Source organism: Salvelinus sp. IW2-2015, linkage group LG4q.1:29 (genome assembly GCF_002910315.2).
Source record: "Salvelinus sp. IW2-2015 linkage group LG4q.1:29, ASM291031v2, whole genome shotgun sequence".
NCBI classification, from domain to species: Eukaryota; Metazoa; Chordata; class Actinopteri; order Salmoniformes; family Salmonidae; genus Salvelinus; species Salvelinus sp. IW2-2015.
This window is the reverse complement of record NC_036842.1, coordinates 38,081,164-38,096,455: the sequence shown is the minus strand read 5'-3', so window position 1 is coordinate 38,096,455 and position 15,292 is coordinate 38,081,164. Positions and strand designations below refer to the sequence as shown.

At 41.7% G+C, this 15,292-nt stretch overlaps 1 protein-coding gene across 1 annotated transcript in view; it reads right to left on the bottom strand.

Annotated features, from left to right (window-relative positions):
- Positions 1–15,292, bottom strand: part of ppip5k2 (diphosphoinositol pentakisphosphate kinase 2) — a 69,233-nt gene that overhangs the window by 26,320 nt on the left and 27,621 nt on the right. The window contains exons 15-26 of the mRNA XM_070442901.1: positions 15,282–15,292; positions 14,096–14,217; positions 13,335–13,517; positions 12,835–12,976; positions 9,689–9,912; positions 9,105–9,232; positions 8,638–8,752; positions 8,257–8,364; positions 7,504–7,620; positions 6,917–7,090; positions 3,563–3,604; positions 3,244–3,417 (exon numbers count right to left, since the gene is read on the bottom strand). Coding sequence (XP_070299002.1) covers positions 3,244–3,417; positions 3,563–3,604; positions 6,917–7,090; positions 7,504–7,620; positions 8,257–8,364; positions 8,638–8,752; positions 9,105–9,232; positions 9,689–9,912; positions 12,835–12,976; positions 13,335–13,517; positions 14,096–14,217; positions 15,282–15,292 — 1,540 coding nt within the window. The remainder of the gene's footprint in view (positions 1–3,243; positions 3,418–3,562; positions 3,605–6,916; positions 7,091–7,503; positions 7,621–8,256; positions 8,365–8,637; positions 8,753–9,104; positions 9,233–9,688; positions 9,913–12,834; positions 12,977–13,334; positions 13,518–14,095; positions 14,218–15,281) is intronic.

Below are 15,292 nucleotides of genomic sequence, written 5' to 3'. Positions count from 1 at the left end.
CAATGGAAACAGGATGCACTGGAGCTCAATTTCAAATCTCATAACAAACGGTCTGAAAACTTCAGTAAATAAGTTCGGTTTTATATTTTTTTTAAATAAATTTGCAACARAAATAATCAGTTTTTGCTTTATCATTATGGGGTATTGTGTGTAKATTGACGATTTATTTATTTATTTAAATCCTTTTTAGAATGAGGCTGTAACGTAACAATGTGGAGAAAGGGAAGGGGTCTGAATACKTTCCGAATGCACTGTTTAATATACTATAATACATACTACTATAATATATGATATTATAATACATACTATTATACACACATATATATTTATTCTATAATACATACTATTTTTGATCACTGCTATAATTAAAAGCTATTGCCTTTCGATATATGATTTAGTGTCAACCTTCGAACCTKCTTTAAATGTTCACACTGCATTTCCCCTTTATAGGATGACTTCAATGGCCRTATCGTTAATATAATCTGGTGAAAAGTATCAAATACAGCCAAGTTCACATTAAAATCTGGTTGTGTCCATTTGGCAAATGGAGCGAGAAATGTAGTTGAAATAGCCTGCTTTACATTTGATTTGAGCAAAGCAGTGACCCATTAGAAAAGAGTGTGTTAAGTTCCATCGCAGCCGAGTTGGGCCAMATTTCTTGGAGGCATAAGCGGCAGGCAAGCTTAGGACATCCCACCCCAAACAGATCTCCAAAATCTGCATGTTAGTTAGTCACACTAGCCACTCCGATAGTGGCCCAGATTATTGTTCAAATTCTCACTCAACAGCAAATCCGAGCGAGTTGCGAAGGACAGCTAATGTCTGTTTCAGCAGATTAATATAAAGAGTGGTCTTTACCTCGTCTCTTAGATGGATGAAAAGAACGACACCAAACTCTGCAGACAGACTGGTWCGATTATGGCTTTTCATGTTGGCAAAAGGTGATAATGCATAACAAACGCAAGACATACATTCTGTTGTTCAAGTTATGAATGAGTGAATGAATACTTGGTTGCATGTCACGGCCAGTTTTAACTATACATCKTACTTGGCGATATCAATATAGTGGAATATAGAGTACCAGTCAAAGGTTTGGACACCTACTCATCCCAGGGTTCTCCTTTATTTTGACTRTTTTCTATATTGTAKAATAATAGTGAAGAYATCAGAACTATGAAATAACACACATGGAATCATGTAGTAACCAAAAATGTGTTTGAGATTCTTCAAAGTAGYCACCCATTGCCTTGACTGCTTTGCACACTTGGCATTCTCTCAACCGGCTTCATGAGGTAGTCACCTGGAATGCATTTCAATTAGCAGATGTGCCTTGTTAAAAGTTCATTTGTGAAATCTCTTTCCTTCTTCATGCGTTTGAGCCAATCAGTTGTGTTGTGACAAGCTAGCCGGGTATACAGAAGATAGGCCTATTTGGTAAAAGACCAAGTCCATATTATGTCAAGAACAGCTCAAATAAGCAAAGAGAAACAACAGTCCATCATTACTAACATGAAGGTCAGTCAATGTGGAAAATGTGAAGAACTTTGAAAGTTTCTTCAAGTACAGTCGCAAAAACCATCAAGCGCTTTGATGAAACTGGCACTGATTAGGATCTCCACAGGAAAGGAAGACCCAGAGTTACCTCTGCTGCAGAGGACAAGTTCATTAGAGTTACCAGCCTCAGAAATTGCAGCCCAAATAAATGCTTCACAGAGCTCAAGTAACAGACATCTCAACATCAACTGTTCAGAGGAGACTGTATCAGTCAGGCCTTGATGGTCAAATTGCTGCAAAGAAACCACTACTAAAGGACACCAATAAGAAGATATTTGCTTGGGCCAAGAAACACGACCAATGGAAATTAGACCGGTGGAAATCTGTACTTTGGTCTAATGAGTCCAAATCTGGTTCCAGCCGCTGTGTCTTCGTGAGACGCAGAGTTGGTGAATGGATGATCTCTGCATGTGTAGTTCCCACCGTGAAGCATGGAGGTGGTGGTGTGGGGGTGCTTTGCTGGTGACACTGTCTGTGATTTATTTAGAATTCAAGGCACACTTAACCAGCATGGCTACCACAGCATTCTGCAGTGATACGCCATCCCATCTGGTTTGCGCTTAGTGGGACTATCATTTGTTTTTCAACAGGACAATGACCCAACACACCCCCAGGCTGTGTAAGGGCTATTTGACCAAGAAGGAGAATGATGGAGTGCTGCATCAGATGACCTGGCCTACACAATCAACCGACCTCAAACCAATTCAGATAGTTTGGGATGAGTTGGACCGCAGAGTGAAGGAAAAGCAGCCAAAAAGAGCTCAGTGTGGGAACTCCTTCAAGACTGTTGGAAAAGCATTCCAGGTGAAGTTGGTTGAGAGAATGCCAAGAGTGTGCAAAGCTGTCATCAAGGCAAAGGGTGGCTACTTTGAAGAACCTCAAGTATAAAATATATTTAGATTTGTTGAACACTTTTTTGGTTACTACATGATTCCATATGTTATTTCATAGCTTTGATGTCTTCACTATTATTGTAGAAAATASTAAAAAATAAAGAAAAACCMTTGAATGAGTAGGTGTGTCCAGACTTTTGACTGGTACTGTATTTCACACAGCCATAATTGAAAGAGTCCATGAGCAGGTATTTGATWAAAAAAWAAWAWWWAWATATATATTTACCCGGGGAACAACAACAAAACAGGGAGAAACCTCAACAAAGATGAAACCAGGGAGAAAGCCACAGACAGTGTCTCATTAGCTGGTTGGTGCTAAGTGCTTTAGGTGTACCTCTAGTAGACATTGTGGCCACATTGTGAGGAAAGTGTGAATTCYACCAAGGCAGCAGAGCAACAACGTYAGTTGCAAAATATATATATWWWTTTTTTTAAATACAGTGCAAAATGAGTATCCCATAGCCAGCAATCTTTGAATTGCAATGCTATTACAATGGAAGACACTAAAATGTAACATTCTTGTTTCAAGAGTTATCATCTTCACTGTATGGACCCAATGAGCCGAATGAMCCCCCAAAAATGAAAGACAAAAAGGAATCATTCTTCACCGGACCATTTAGGTTTTTAAAAAAAATATGAAAATGGCAAACATTTTTAAAAATTATGTAAAAATGGCATCTTTACATCAATCTGCTGATTAGGTGTCCTTGCTGACCGCAGCAGTGTTTTTAAGTGCACATGAACAAGAGTAGGTGTCATCTGTTTGTGTGGATAATAAATTWAAATGGGTAAAAACCTGTTGCCATGAGCCAAAAATACTGGATGTGAAAGCCAGTGATTTGGGGGAGACAGGGGAGGAAGTGATTTGGTCCCCTGATCTGCGTCTTCGACGCCCAGTACCAACACCACAGGTGTAATGAAGCCAGGTACCAATAGAGTCAGGGCTAGACACACTCAGGGGGCTCTCTTCCTGGAAGTGAGAGAGGGGGCAAAAACAGCACAGTCATGCAACATTACCAAAAAAAAGAACAGTCTCCAGCTAATGTATGTGTGTCCCATCAACATTCACAAGTAGGAACTTTTTTGTTTAGGTTTGGTATAATGTATCGTCATACTTTGCCAGCTGCGGTCTTGATAAAGTCTGGCTGCAATGGGGACTAAAAGGAAAGTAAAAAAAAAAAAAAAGGAGAAACAAATCAATGTACTAGCAATTGTTAGACTGTCCATTTACGGGTCACATAGACATTGCAGGTCAATTCTGTGCTCCTGGCACAAGTTGGTTGATCAGCTAATTAACAATCAATACATACATTTTAAAGTAAATGTAGCCCTGGGCAACTTTAGCTGATGTGTATAGACTATTCTCTCAGCATTAGTGTCAGCATACAGCTGGTGTAATATATTGTCCCTCACCCACTGTATTGTAGTGCAGATTGTCCCAACACCATGTGATAATGTGAAAGACCAGTGACTACAATACAGTGGGCGAGGGACAATCTGCACTGCAATACAGTGGGCGAGGGACAATCTGCACTGCAATACAGTGGGGCGAGGGACAATCTGCACTACAATACAGTGGGGCGAGGGACAATCTGCACTACAATACAGTGGGGCGAGGGGCAATCTGCATACAATACAGTGGGGCGAGGGCAATCTGCACTACAATACAGTGGCGAGGGACAACCTGCACTGTAATACAGGGGCGAGGGACAACCTGCATGTAATACATGGGCAGGGACAACCTGCACTGTAAACAGGGGGCGAGGGACAACCTGCACTGTAATACAGTGGGCGAGGGACAACCTGCACTGTAATACAGTGGGCGAGGGACCAACCTGCACTGTAATACAGGGCGAGGGACAACCTGCACTGTAATACAGGGGCGAGGGACAACCTGCACTGTAATACAGTGGGCGAGGGACAACCTGCACTGTAATACAGTGGGCGAGGACATCTTGCACTGTAAACAGTGGGCGGAGGGACAATCTGCACTGTAATACAGTGGGCGAGGGACAATCTGCACTACAATACAGTGGGCGAGGGACAATCTGCACTGTAATACAGTGGGCGAGGGACAATCTGGACTACAATACAGTGGGCGAGGGACAATCTGCACTGTAATACAGTGGCGAGGGACAATCTGCACTACAATACAGTGGGCGAGGGACAATCTGCACTGTAATACAGTGGCGAGGGACAATCTGCACTACAATACAGTGGGTGAGGGACAATCTGCACTACAATACAGTGGGTATGGCACAATATTCCCTATAATACTGTGGGTATGGCACAATATTGACTATAATACTGTGGGTATGGCACATAATACTGTGGGTAAGGCACAATATTTACTATAATACTATTAGTCAAAAGATGTACAGAGGTAGTTGCTTTTGTAATATATACCCTTAAAAGCCAGCAATATTAAATTTACATTTTAGTCATTTAGCAGACGCTCTTATCCAGAGCAATTAGGTTTAAGTGCCTTGCTCAAGGGCACATTGACAGATATTTCACCTAGTCGGCTCAGGGATTCAAACCAGCGACCTTTCGGTTACTGGCCCAACACTAAACCGCCAGGCTACCAGCCGCCAGGTATTACAATGTAATCAACAATTAAAGTTAAAAATATACTCTTGTTGAGTTGATTTTAACACTTACACGAGTGTAAAGTGAATGCAACACAATAACCAGTGTTGGTCAATATACACTTTCAACTATTTACAGTTAGCTTTTAATACTGTACTTTCAGAGTTTCTAACATTTTTGAAAGTCTAACATTAGCTCGGTGTAGTGTGGAACAACATGGACACAGTGTTAATTTTAACGCTATGAGAGTTGATTTAACATTTGTAATTTTGCTGTGTAACTGGTGAATTTGAAACATAAGGGGTTGTTGTTTGGCAAAAGTGATGTTACACGCTGCTTGCAGAACATTTCTTTGTGATCTGAAGGAAACAAACTTAAATATATATGTTGCACTCTTATGCACATGCAAGGTGTAATGTGGGGGTTGTGACTTAGTGCAGTACTGAAGTATATGCAATGGAGATTAGAAGGTAGAGTAAATATGAATTATAGCAAATAACATTGACTCCTAGAAAAAGAATATATATTTTGTAATAATTTATATTATTACTTATAACCTGAGTGACTGCATCAAGCTGAATTTTATAAAGGTAAAGTGTAGAACACAGATGTAAAAAATATCACATTTCTTCTACAAACATGTGTTGGTGACCACCACTTCTTAAGATAAAAAAGTGAAAATTGATTAGTTTCTACAACATTTTCAAAGACCAGTAGAAGTTACCATGCACTCACCACACTCACCAACATACAGCAATGTTTTGTGTGTGGGTGGGTACACAGAAATATATTTCAATATTACATAAAAAATAAATGAAATATATCAACATGAATATACAGACATACTAATCATTCCGTGTTGTCCTGCAGGGAAAGATCTGTATATTGCAAGCAAAGAAGTTGTAGATACAGGTAAAAACATCAMGTTTCAGATTACAGGTAACAACTTTGAGGTGAGTTTGMTGAAAGCTTYATAGCTAACGTGGCACTTCATCTCTGTCAACGACCAAGGCCACTTGCAGAATAGCAAAGTGCTTCCATTGAGGAATTTTGTGTGTTCATGCAAAGATGGACCATCAAAGATACACTACCGTTCAAAAGTTTGGGGTCACTTAGAAATGTCCTTGTTATTGAAAGAAAAGCACTGGGGTTTTTTTGTCCATTAAAATAACATCAAATTGATCAGAAATACAGTGTAGACATTGTTAATGAAAAAAATGATAAACTTGGATTAGCTAACACAACGTGCCATTGGAACACAGGAGTGATGGTTACTGATAATGGGCCTCTGTACGCCTATGTAGATATTCCATTAAAAATCATCTGTTTCCAGCTACAATAGTCATGTCTACACTGTATTTCTGATCAATTTGATGTTATTTTAATGGACAAAAAAGGTGCTTTTCTTTCAAAAACAAGAACATTTCTAAGTGACCCCAAACCTTTGAACGGTAGTGTACTTTCACAACTGTTACTTGCGCGCGGCTGGGCTATTGAGAGAAGGTAGTCACATCAGCATTGTTTTGAGACCTTAAAAATCACTCCTTGTTCTAATTGTAATGGTATATTACTGTAACAAGTAATACAGTAAGCTTACGTTCCAAAGGGGGCTGGTGACTAGTCATGTGACCCTTTACAGTGCACATTGTTATTCTGTTGCATAGCTCTGCTGTAAACATACAACACTACACAGTACTAACCCAAAAACTAATTCAAGCCAATTACATGCAAGAGCAGTACCACTAACCAGGTATTTTTATCACCCATGTAGCTAGCAGGTGACTACCATAGTGTACGTTTTTTGTGACAACTCTTAGGGTATACAGTCTATACTGTATACCACCTGTGTATTCTGAACTGGACCTGAAGGTGGCACTTACTTCCACAGAGCCAATCTTTTTGGAGCGGGGCAGAGGGCACTTCCTGTTGATGTAGATGGGGTCAGACACCAGGGGCCTGAACATCATTAGGGCTGCTCGGTCCGGCTCATCCCGCTTGGCGTTGGCCGACTCCTCGTCGTTGTCTTCCTTAGACTTCTTCTTTGATCCCTCGTTCTGGAGATGACAGGGATACGATTGGTAGAACATCATGTAAAAGGGAAAAGAAGAATATAGTCCACTTTAATCATGAGAAAAACAAATAAGATGATTTCCCCGTGGTTTGGAAAAAAAGATCTGGAATTCCAGATCAGAAAAACACACACAATGGAGTTAAATAAAACTGGATACAGGCCCATTCATGTTGCCTCTAAGATTAACTACTTCCTGTCAAGATGTGAGTAAGCCGAATACTAATATTAAACTACACAACTCACACTCATAAAACAGCTTTTCTATCAACTTTTCCCCCAGTAACTAAATCAGCATTCACCATATGCCACCCTAAAAGTGGTTACACAGTTCTACAAATACCTTCATTGTATCTAATGACACAACACATGGTTTCTTCAGAAACTGGGACCCCTTACCTCTCGAGAAGCTGGTCTGTAGCCAAACCCTGAGGGCAGGTTTTTGTCGTCCTCACAGCCCTTGGCTCCCGGGCTGAAATGCAGCTCCACGTGGAAGCGCTCCTCAGATGAAGGGTCCTAGAGTAATGATACAATGGTGCTGGTAATAATAAGGTTGTAGGCGTGTTGGGCCAGTAACCCGAAAGGTTGCTAGTTTGAATCCCAGAGCCGACAACGTGAACAAAAATATGTTGATGTGCCCTTGAGCCCTAATTTGCTACAGGGTAGATTCTGGCCGTGACCCCAATCTCCGAGGAGAAGTTGGGATACGCAAACAAAAAAAAACATTTCCAATTCACACATGCGTATAATACACACTWGTACATGTGTGAAATAGGACAAATAATAAGCACCCACCTAACTATTATTATATTAATATTATAATAACCTTGAGGTGTTACCCTCAAAAACATACCACAAAACAATTAGAGATGAAAGCGCCTTGCTACCTCTATGACCCATAAAACTGAGCGCCAAAACTACCCATACTATACATGCAACATTATTATGACCACTCACTATGACAACTTCCTCAGTAAATAGACATGAAAGAGATCCATCCTATATCRGCTATGAAAATAAAATCTGGTTCTACTCCAACAATCCCACTTACAGTGGCTGTGTGATGACTCAGCTGGTGTCAGCAGCTATAGCTTCCGGCTGCTAGTTAACATAACCAAAAACCCACAGGCATATACTTGGACCTTACAGTACCTTGTTAGGGTCCTCGTAAAGCATGATTACAATCTGTGTCATGTAGTTCAGCTCGCTGACCACCTTGAGGTACTCCATGGCCCTCTTCCATTGGTCATCTTTGGTCTCCTGGGATATCAGCAACAGTTCAATATGGGATTCAGACATATTTAAGCCATATTAAAGAGCATGTTTCTGGTTAAAATGTGGTTATATTTGGTAGACAAAAAAATGATATAAACCCTCCAAAAAAAACGTGACATATCATATTAATACATACATGCAGTACACAATGTTCTGGTGGATTCTAATGTGAAACATGGCCTTTAAAACCGGTTCAATTGATACAATACAGAAATGTAAAAGTACAGAAGTTCAAGACCAATGTTAGAGAGGACTCACGTCACAGAAGGCTCCGTAGCGGAGGATGGAGAGCAGGGAGTGCACGTGGCTCTCACTGGTGAAGTACAGCCTGGTCCTGACATGACGCTCCGGGGACATGACTCCACGGGAATACCTGGACAACACACATGGGACAACTGAAATTCTATTTCATAGGGAGACCGATATGGATACAGCTCTGAGGATGCTGACTGTGTTTTTAGTTTTTATTTTAACCTTTATTTAACTAGGCAAGTCAGTTAAGAACAAATTCTTGTTTACAATGACGGTCTACACCGGCCAAACCAGGACGACACTGGGCCAATTGTGCGCCGCCCTATGGGACTACCAATCACGGCCGATTGTGATACAGCCTGGATTCGAACCAGGGTGTATGTAGTGATGCCTCTAGCACTGAGATGCAGTGCCTTAGACTGCTGCGCCACTGGAGCCCCGTGTTAGAGGCATGGAGATGGTGTGTGTCTTACACAGGGTGCAGTTTGTTGACGGTGTCGTCGTCCTGTGTCCTCTGCAGGTCGGAGCGGATCTTGCGAATGAGGGGGGTGCAGTAGCCCTTGGCTATGTCCAGCTTCTCAGGCTGAGAGATACCATACTCCTGACGGGACAGGGGTGTTTTTTACATGTTTTTTTAGAACATTGCCATTTCAACAAGAGCATAACAGTGGTCACTAAAACAAATATCCCTTTAACCAAACACCTATTACTAGWCTATCTGGTGACACTACAAGATACAAATCAAACTTTATTTTATTTACATTCGCCGAATAMAACAAGTGTAGACTTTACCGTGAAATGCTTACTTACAAACCCTTAAATCAACAGCGCAGTTCAAGAAGAGTTAAGAAAATATTTACCAAATAAACTATATCTATAAGCAGAATGTAATAGGGGCTGCCACTATTAAATGCTTCAATCACTCCAAACTTCACCACAATGTATGGAGAGTATACTGGTGCTGTACGTCTGCTGCGCATCACTGTAGTGTCTTGGTGAAAGGCGCTAGCTACATAAATGCTAATCCTAAAATCTTTGATCCAAACCTGGAACATACCTGTGGAATGACGATGTCGGCCAGSGCCTTGGACAGGCGGTAGATCTCCATAGTGTTGGACAGGTTGAGGGAGCTGTTGTGCTGCACGTCGTACTTGATGCAGTCGTAGATGTCGGGGATCTTGCTGATGTTGTAGCGGCCGTTCTTCATCCGGAAGTCCTTCTCCAGCTTGGCCCAGCGCCGCAGCATCAGATCCAGAGTCTCGCTATGGTACAATTGGATGTCTAGAAAGTACATTTTTTCCAAATGAACATTACACTATAGGTGCAGGACAAGTTATGATTTTTATTTTTTACTGTTAAAAGGCATGCACACAAATACTGCGACTACCACATTTAGATGACAGTTTGACCAAAACATTTCAAAATTTAGTTTAAAAAATAATAATAATTAAACAATGGTTTATATTGTGTCTTTCATTCATATCCCAATAACTTTCAGATATTGTGGTAAATATGGCATGTAAAATAATGAATAAGAACTGAGTCAAAACTACTTTACTTAGTAACTGTGAATATCAGTGTAATCCACTTTCATCCGGTACATACATTTCTTTTTTGTTGCAATTTTTATCCTCCTTTTTCTCCCCAATTTCATGATTACCATCTTGTCTCATCGCTGCAACTCCCCAACGGGTTCGGGAGAGACGAAGGTCGAGTCATGCGTCCTCTGAAACATGACCCGCCAATCCCTGCTTCTTAACACCTGCTCGCTTAACTAGGAAGCTAGTTGGACCAATGCGTCGGAGGAAAGACCGTTCAACCAAAGTCAGCCTGCAGGTGCCCGGCCCACCACAAGGTGTTGCTAGAGTGCGATGAACCAAGTAAAGCCTTCCCCGACCAAACCTTCCTCTAACCTACACGATGCTGGGCCCCTTGTACACCGCCCTATAGGACTCCCGGTCACGGCCGGTTGTGACACAGCATGGGATCGAACCCCATGTTGTAGTGATGCCACAACACCGCGATGCAGTGCCTTAGACCATTCTGCCACTCGGGAGGACTGGTACATATATTTCACTGAGTATATGTTACATTAACATTCATGAGTCATCATTACCAAACCCTGTATTGCCAATGAGAGGCGTTGAAGTCTCCTGTCGGCCATCTTTGCACTCCCCAGTAGGAGCAGGCCTCCATAGGAATGAATTAAATTCTACAGTATTTCAATTAAGTGGCAAAAACAAATGTAGACATTGTTAAATTAAATGCATTTCTTTAACTTTTAACTTTTTTTAAACAATGATGGGGGAGTACCAAGGTTGAGGCGCGGTAGCTTCAAAACAGAGGCCCCATCAGTCATTTAATGTATATATTTGGGGTCGACAGGTAGAGTGTTGGACTAGTAACCGAAAGGTTGCTGGATCGAATCCCAAGCTGACAAGATCTGTCGTTCTAACCCTGAACAAGGCAGTGAATCCACAGTTCCTCGGTAGGCCGTCACTGTAAATAAGAATTTGTTAACTGACTTGCCTAGTTAAAAGCTTTTTCGTGATCTGTGTCCCTTCCACGGGACAGTTGAGCTAACGTAGGCTAATGTGATTAGCATGAGGTTGTAAGTAACAAGAAAATWTCCTAGGACAAAGACATATCTGATATTGGCAAAGCTTAAATTCTTGTTAATCTAACTGCACTGTCCAATTTACAGTAGCTATTACAGTGAAAGAAAACCATGCTATTGTTTGAGAAGAGCGCACAATTTTGAACATAAAAAGTTATTAATAAACAAATTAGGCATATTTGTGCAGTCTTGATACAACATTTTGAACAGAAATGTAATGTTCATTGGATCAGTCTAAAACTTTGCACATACACTGCTGCCATCTAGTGGCCAAAATATATATWGCACCTGGGCTGGAATAATACAATATGGCCTTTCTCTTGCATTTCAAAGATGATGGTACAAAAAAAATACAAAAGAACGGTTGGTTTTTTCTTTGTATCATCTTTTACCAGATCTATTGTGTTATATTATCCTATATTCCTTTCACATTGCCACAAACTTCAAAGTGTTTCCTTTCAAATGGTACAAAGAATATGCATATCCTTGCTTCAGGGCCTGAGCTACAGGCAGTTAGATTTGGGTATGTCATTTGAGGCAAAAATTGAAAAAAAGGGGCAGATCCTTAAGAGGTTTTAAATAAAGGTTCAATTTAAAATAACAAAAATATACATATCGTTGGTCAATACATTGTTGTCTTTTAATTTCATCAAGGTCGAGTGACATATACAGTACCAGTTAAAAGTTTGGACACACCTACTCATTCCAGGGGTTTCCTTTATAAAATGGTGTGATGGTTTGGGGGTGCTTTGCTAGTGACACTGTCTGTGATTTATTTAGAATTCAAGGCACACTTAACCAGCATGGCTACCACAGCATTCTGCAGCGATACGCCATCTCATCTGGTTTGCGCTTAGTGGTACTATCATTTGTTTTTCAACAGGACAATGACCCAACACACCTCCATGCTGGTTGAGAGAATGCCAAGAGTGTGCAAAGCTGTCATCAAGGCAAAAGGTGGCTACTTTGAAGATTCTCCAATATAAAATATATTTTGATTTGTTTAACACTTTKTTGGTTACTACATGATTCCATATGTGTTATTTCATAGTTTTGATGTCTTCACAATTATTCTACAATGTAGAAAAKATAAAAAATGAAGAAAAACACAATAATGAGTAGGTGTGTGCGAACCTTTGACTGGTACTGTACATTTAGTCAAAATACAGTGACTAACAACCCATTTGTCTATGGAGGGAGTGTTATGGTTAATTCATACTCATTAAGTCGGATGAGTCATAGAATCCAAACCAGAATCAAGGTCTCCGTTTCCTCATCCCTCACTAACCTCACATTCAAGCCCGTTGCTCCAAATCAGAGCTCTAACTTTCAATTCAAGCCATAGACTTAGTGACCCACGATAATGACAGGGACCTATGATCCCACTTAATTATGGATTTTAAAATGGGGTTTCAGAGCAAACTTTGGGGAGCATCCCAAATGGCAACTTATTCCCGACAGTGCCTTACGTGTCCTGGTCAAAGCTAGTGCACTAAAGAAGGGAATATGGTACCATTTGGAACCATCCCTGGAGTTCATTAGTTTCAAATGGGGATCTTCGCTGGAGATATGAGCAGAGTGTTTACCAGCTGACTTGGGGTCCTCCATCCTCTGTCTGATCTGCAGAGTGAGGCTCTGAATGAGAGCGTACACCTTGTCACACGTCTTCACCGGGTTCTTGATCATCTGCATGGACTTGATCAAGGAGGAGCTGGTGGTGGGTGCCAGCTGGGAACAGAAAGACAAAATACTTTGAGCACTAGGAAGGGGGGAAATATTAGGGATGGTGCAGACAAAAGTCACAACGGCCCACAGTCAGAGACAGGGTTTTATACATCTCTGAGCCATGTCAGCTTATGTATCCTGCTTGGACTATTTCATAAGGACAAGAAAAAATGGGTCATTGGACGTTTTCAAAAATAATATTTTAGCAAGAACCTATTTACAACAGTAGTACTTATAATGATCAAACGCCAATGTATATTTTATCTCCGAGTGGCTTTCTCCACAGCCCGTACGAGCCACAACTGTCAGACAAAATGGATCGGACAGGACAGAACTTAAGACTGCATCCTTTAGTCCCAACCTTCTCGTAATCTTCGGCAGTGAAGTCCCTATCTCTCTGCAGGATCTCGTGGAGACGGGCCTTGACGCGCTGCTGGCAGCTGCTGAGGGAGTCGCTGTCGCTGTCCAGCAGCCCGTTCATGTTGGCACTCTTCACCATCTGCACCAGGATTGGCGTCAGCTCGCCCTCCAGCGCCAGCAGTCCCTGAATGGATGCCACCAGATATATTTACATTTTAGTCATTCAGCAGATGATCCAGAGCGACTTACAGAAGCAATTAGGGTAAAGTGCCTTGCTCAAGGGCACAACGACAGTTTCACGTAGCCTGCTCTGGGATTCGAAACAGCAACCTTTTGGTTACTGGCCCAATGCTCTTAACCACTAGGCTATGTATTATAACTTGACTGACTAACGAGACAACATTCTTAAAAGTACATTTCACTCCAAAAAGAAAGTGTGTCAGATGTTTCTATTTAGAYGTCAAAAGTAGACTAATATTGAGATAAATCCACATTTCAGATCTGTTGAGTAGATCGAGATACGCCTCAATCCAAAAATAAATGGAAAAAAGGTAAAAAGGTAAGCGCCATTCAATTTCCAGATGTTATTKTGAGATGGTATTTTCCATTTATTTGGGAAGAGGCAAATAGCTGGATCGTCTCAACCAATGGCATGGGACATGGATTTATCTTCACACATTTTTTGGGGGGGTTTAAAAACATCMGACAAATGTTCATTTTGGAGTGAAATGTCTCTTTAAAAACCTGTACTGTCAGACAGACCTTAGCGAAGGCAGCGGCGGTCATCTGAACGCGTCCCTCGTCGGAGGCGTAGATCTTCAGGTCGTGTCTGTAGGTGCTGTGGAGGCGCAGCAGGCCACACCCTGGGAACCCTGCGTAGTCGCCTGGAAAATACCAAATCAGCTTTTACACATCAGTGAGAGTCTGTGAGGACGTCCACTAATTTAACATTAAGGTGGTTCCCACCGCAACCTAAATATGGAACATATGAGATGGGTATTGAAGTGGATTGTATTTATCTAGGTTGACAAATCGATTGTAAGTCAGGATTGGGGTCATTTGGGGTATCAGGGTAACAATGCCTATTTCTTTTTCACTCTCAAAACCCCTTTTCTTTTATAGCTTGTGTTCGTAATGGAGGTTAGTATGGTGATTCTACCTATTGATTATCCTGATAAGACTCGTGTCAGCACCCCCAAGTTAATGCCTAGGCCTGATAGACTTCATGTTAGCTCCCCAAGCTTAATTGCCTAGGCTAGGGCACACAGACGACCCAGAGTTTGATACCTGAGGCCACAAAACCAATGAAAACGTCCCGAAGCGGAGTGAATGGGCACGGTACTATCTACAAAGCCTGTTTTCGTTTTTGCAATGCCACAAAGTTTGCTACAGTGTGCGCTGAAACACTACCCAGGTCGGTTTGCACTTAGTATGGCTGCAGGAATTCAATGACATCAATACCCTATCGTAGTCCTCTCGTTGACTCCTCGGTCTTTCTGCATGATCTCGTGGAGACGGGCCTTGACGCGCTGCTGGCAGCGGCTGAGGCGAGTCGCTGTCGCTTGTCAAACAGGCCGTTCCATGTTGGCACTGCTTCCCACGCATCCTGGCACCAGTAGCTGGGTCGTTCAGACTCTCCTCTAAGCGCCAGCAGACCCTGCCAGGCAAAACACTCAGATGAACACAATTTACACACCACAAAGAGCTTTGACCTTCTAACCTCTGATGCCTAGTGTTACCTTGGCGAAAGCTTAGCGCGGTCATCTGCACTCTGCCCTCGTCAACGCGTAGATCTTAGGTCGCCTGTCGGACTGCTGGTAACCGTAGGCAACCCGCAGCCAGGGAACCCAGCGCTAGTCGGCCTAGAAACGACAGACAATGATCAGATGTTTTTTTTTCAGTGAACCATTTAGTTTGGCAGCAAGTGTTTTGTGTGTGTGTGTCTCACCTTGTCCTCCG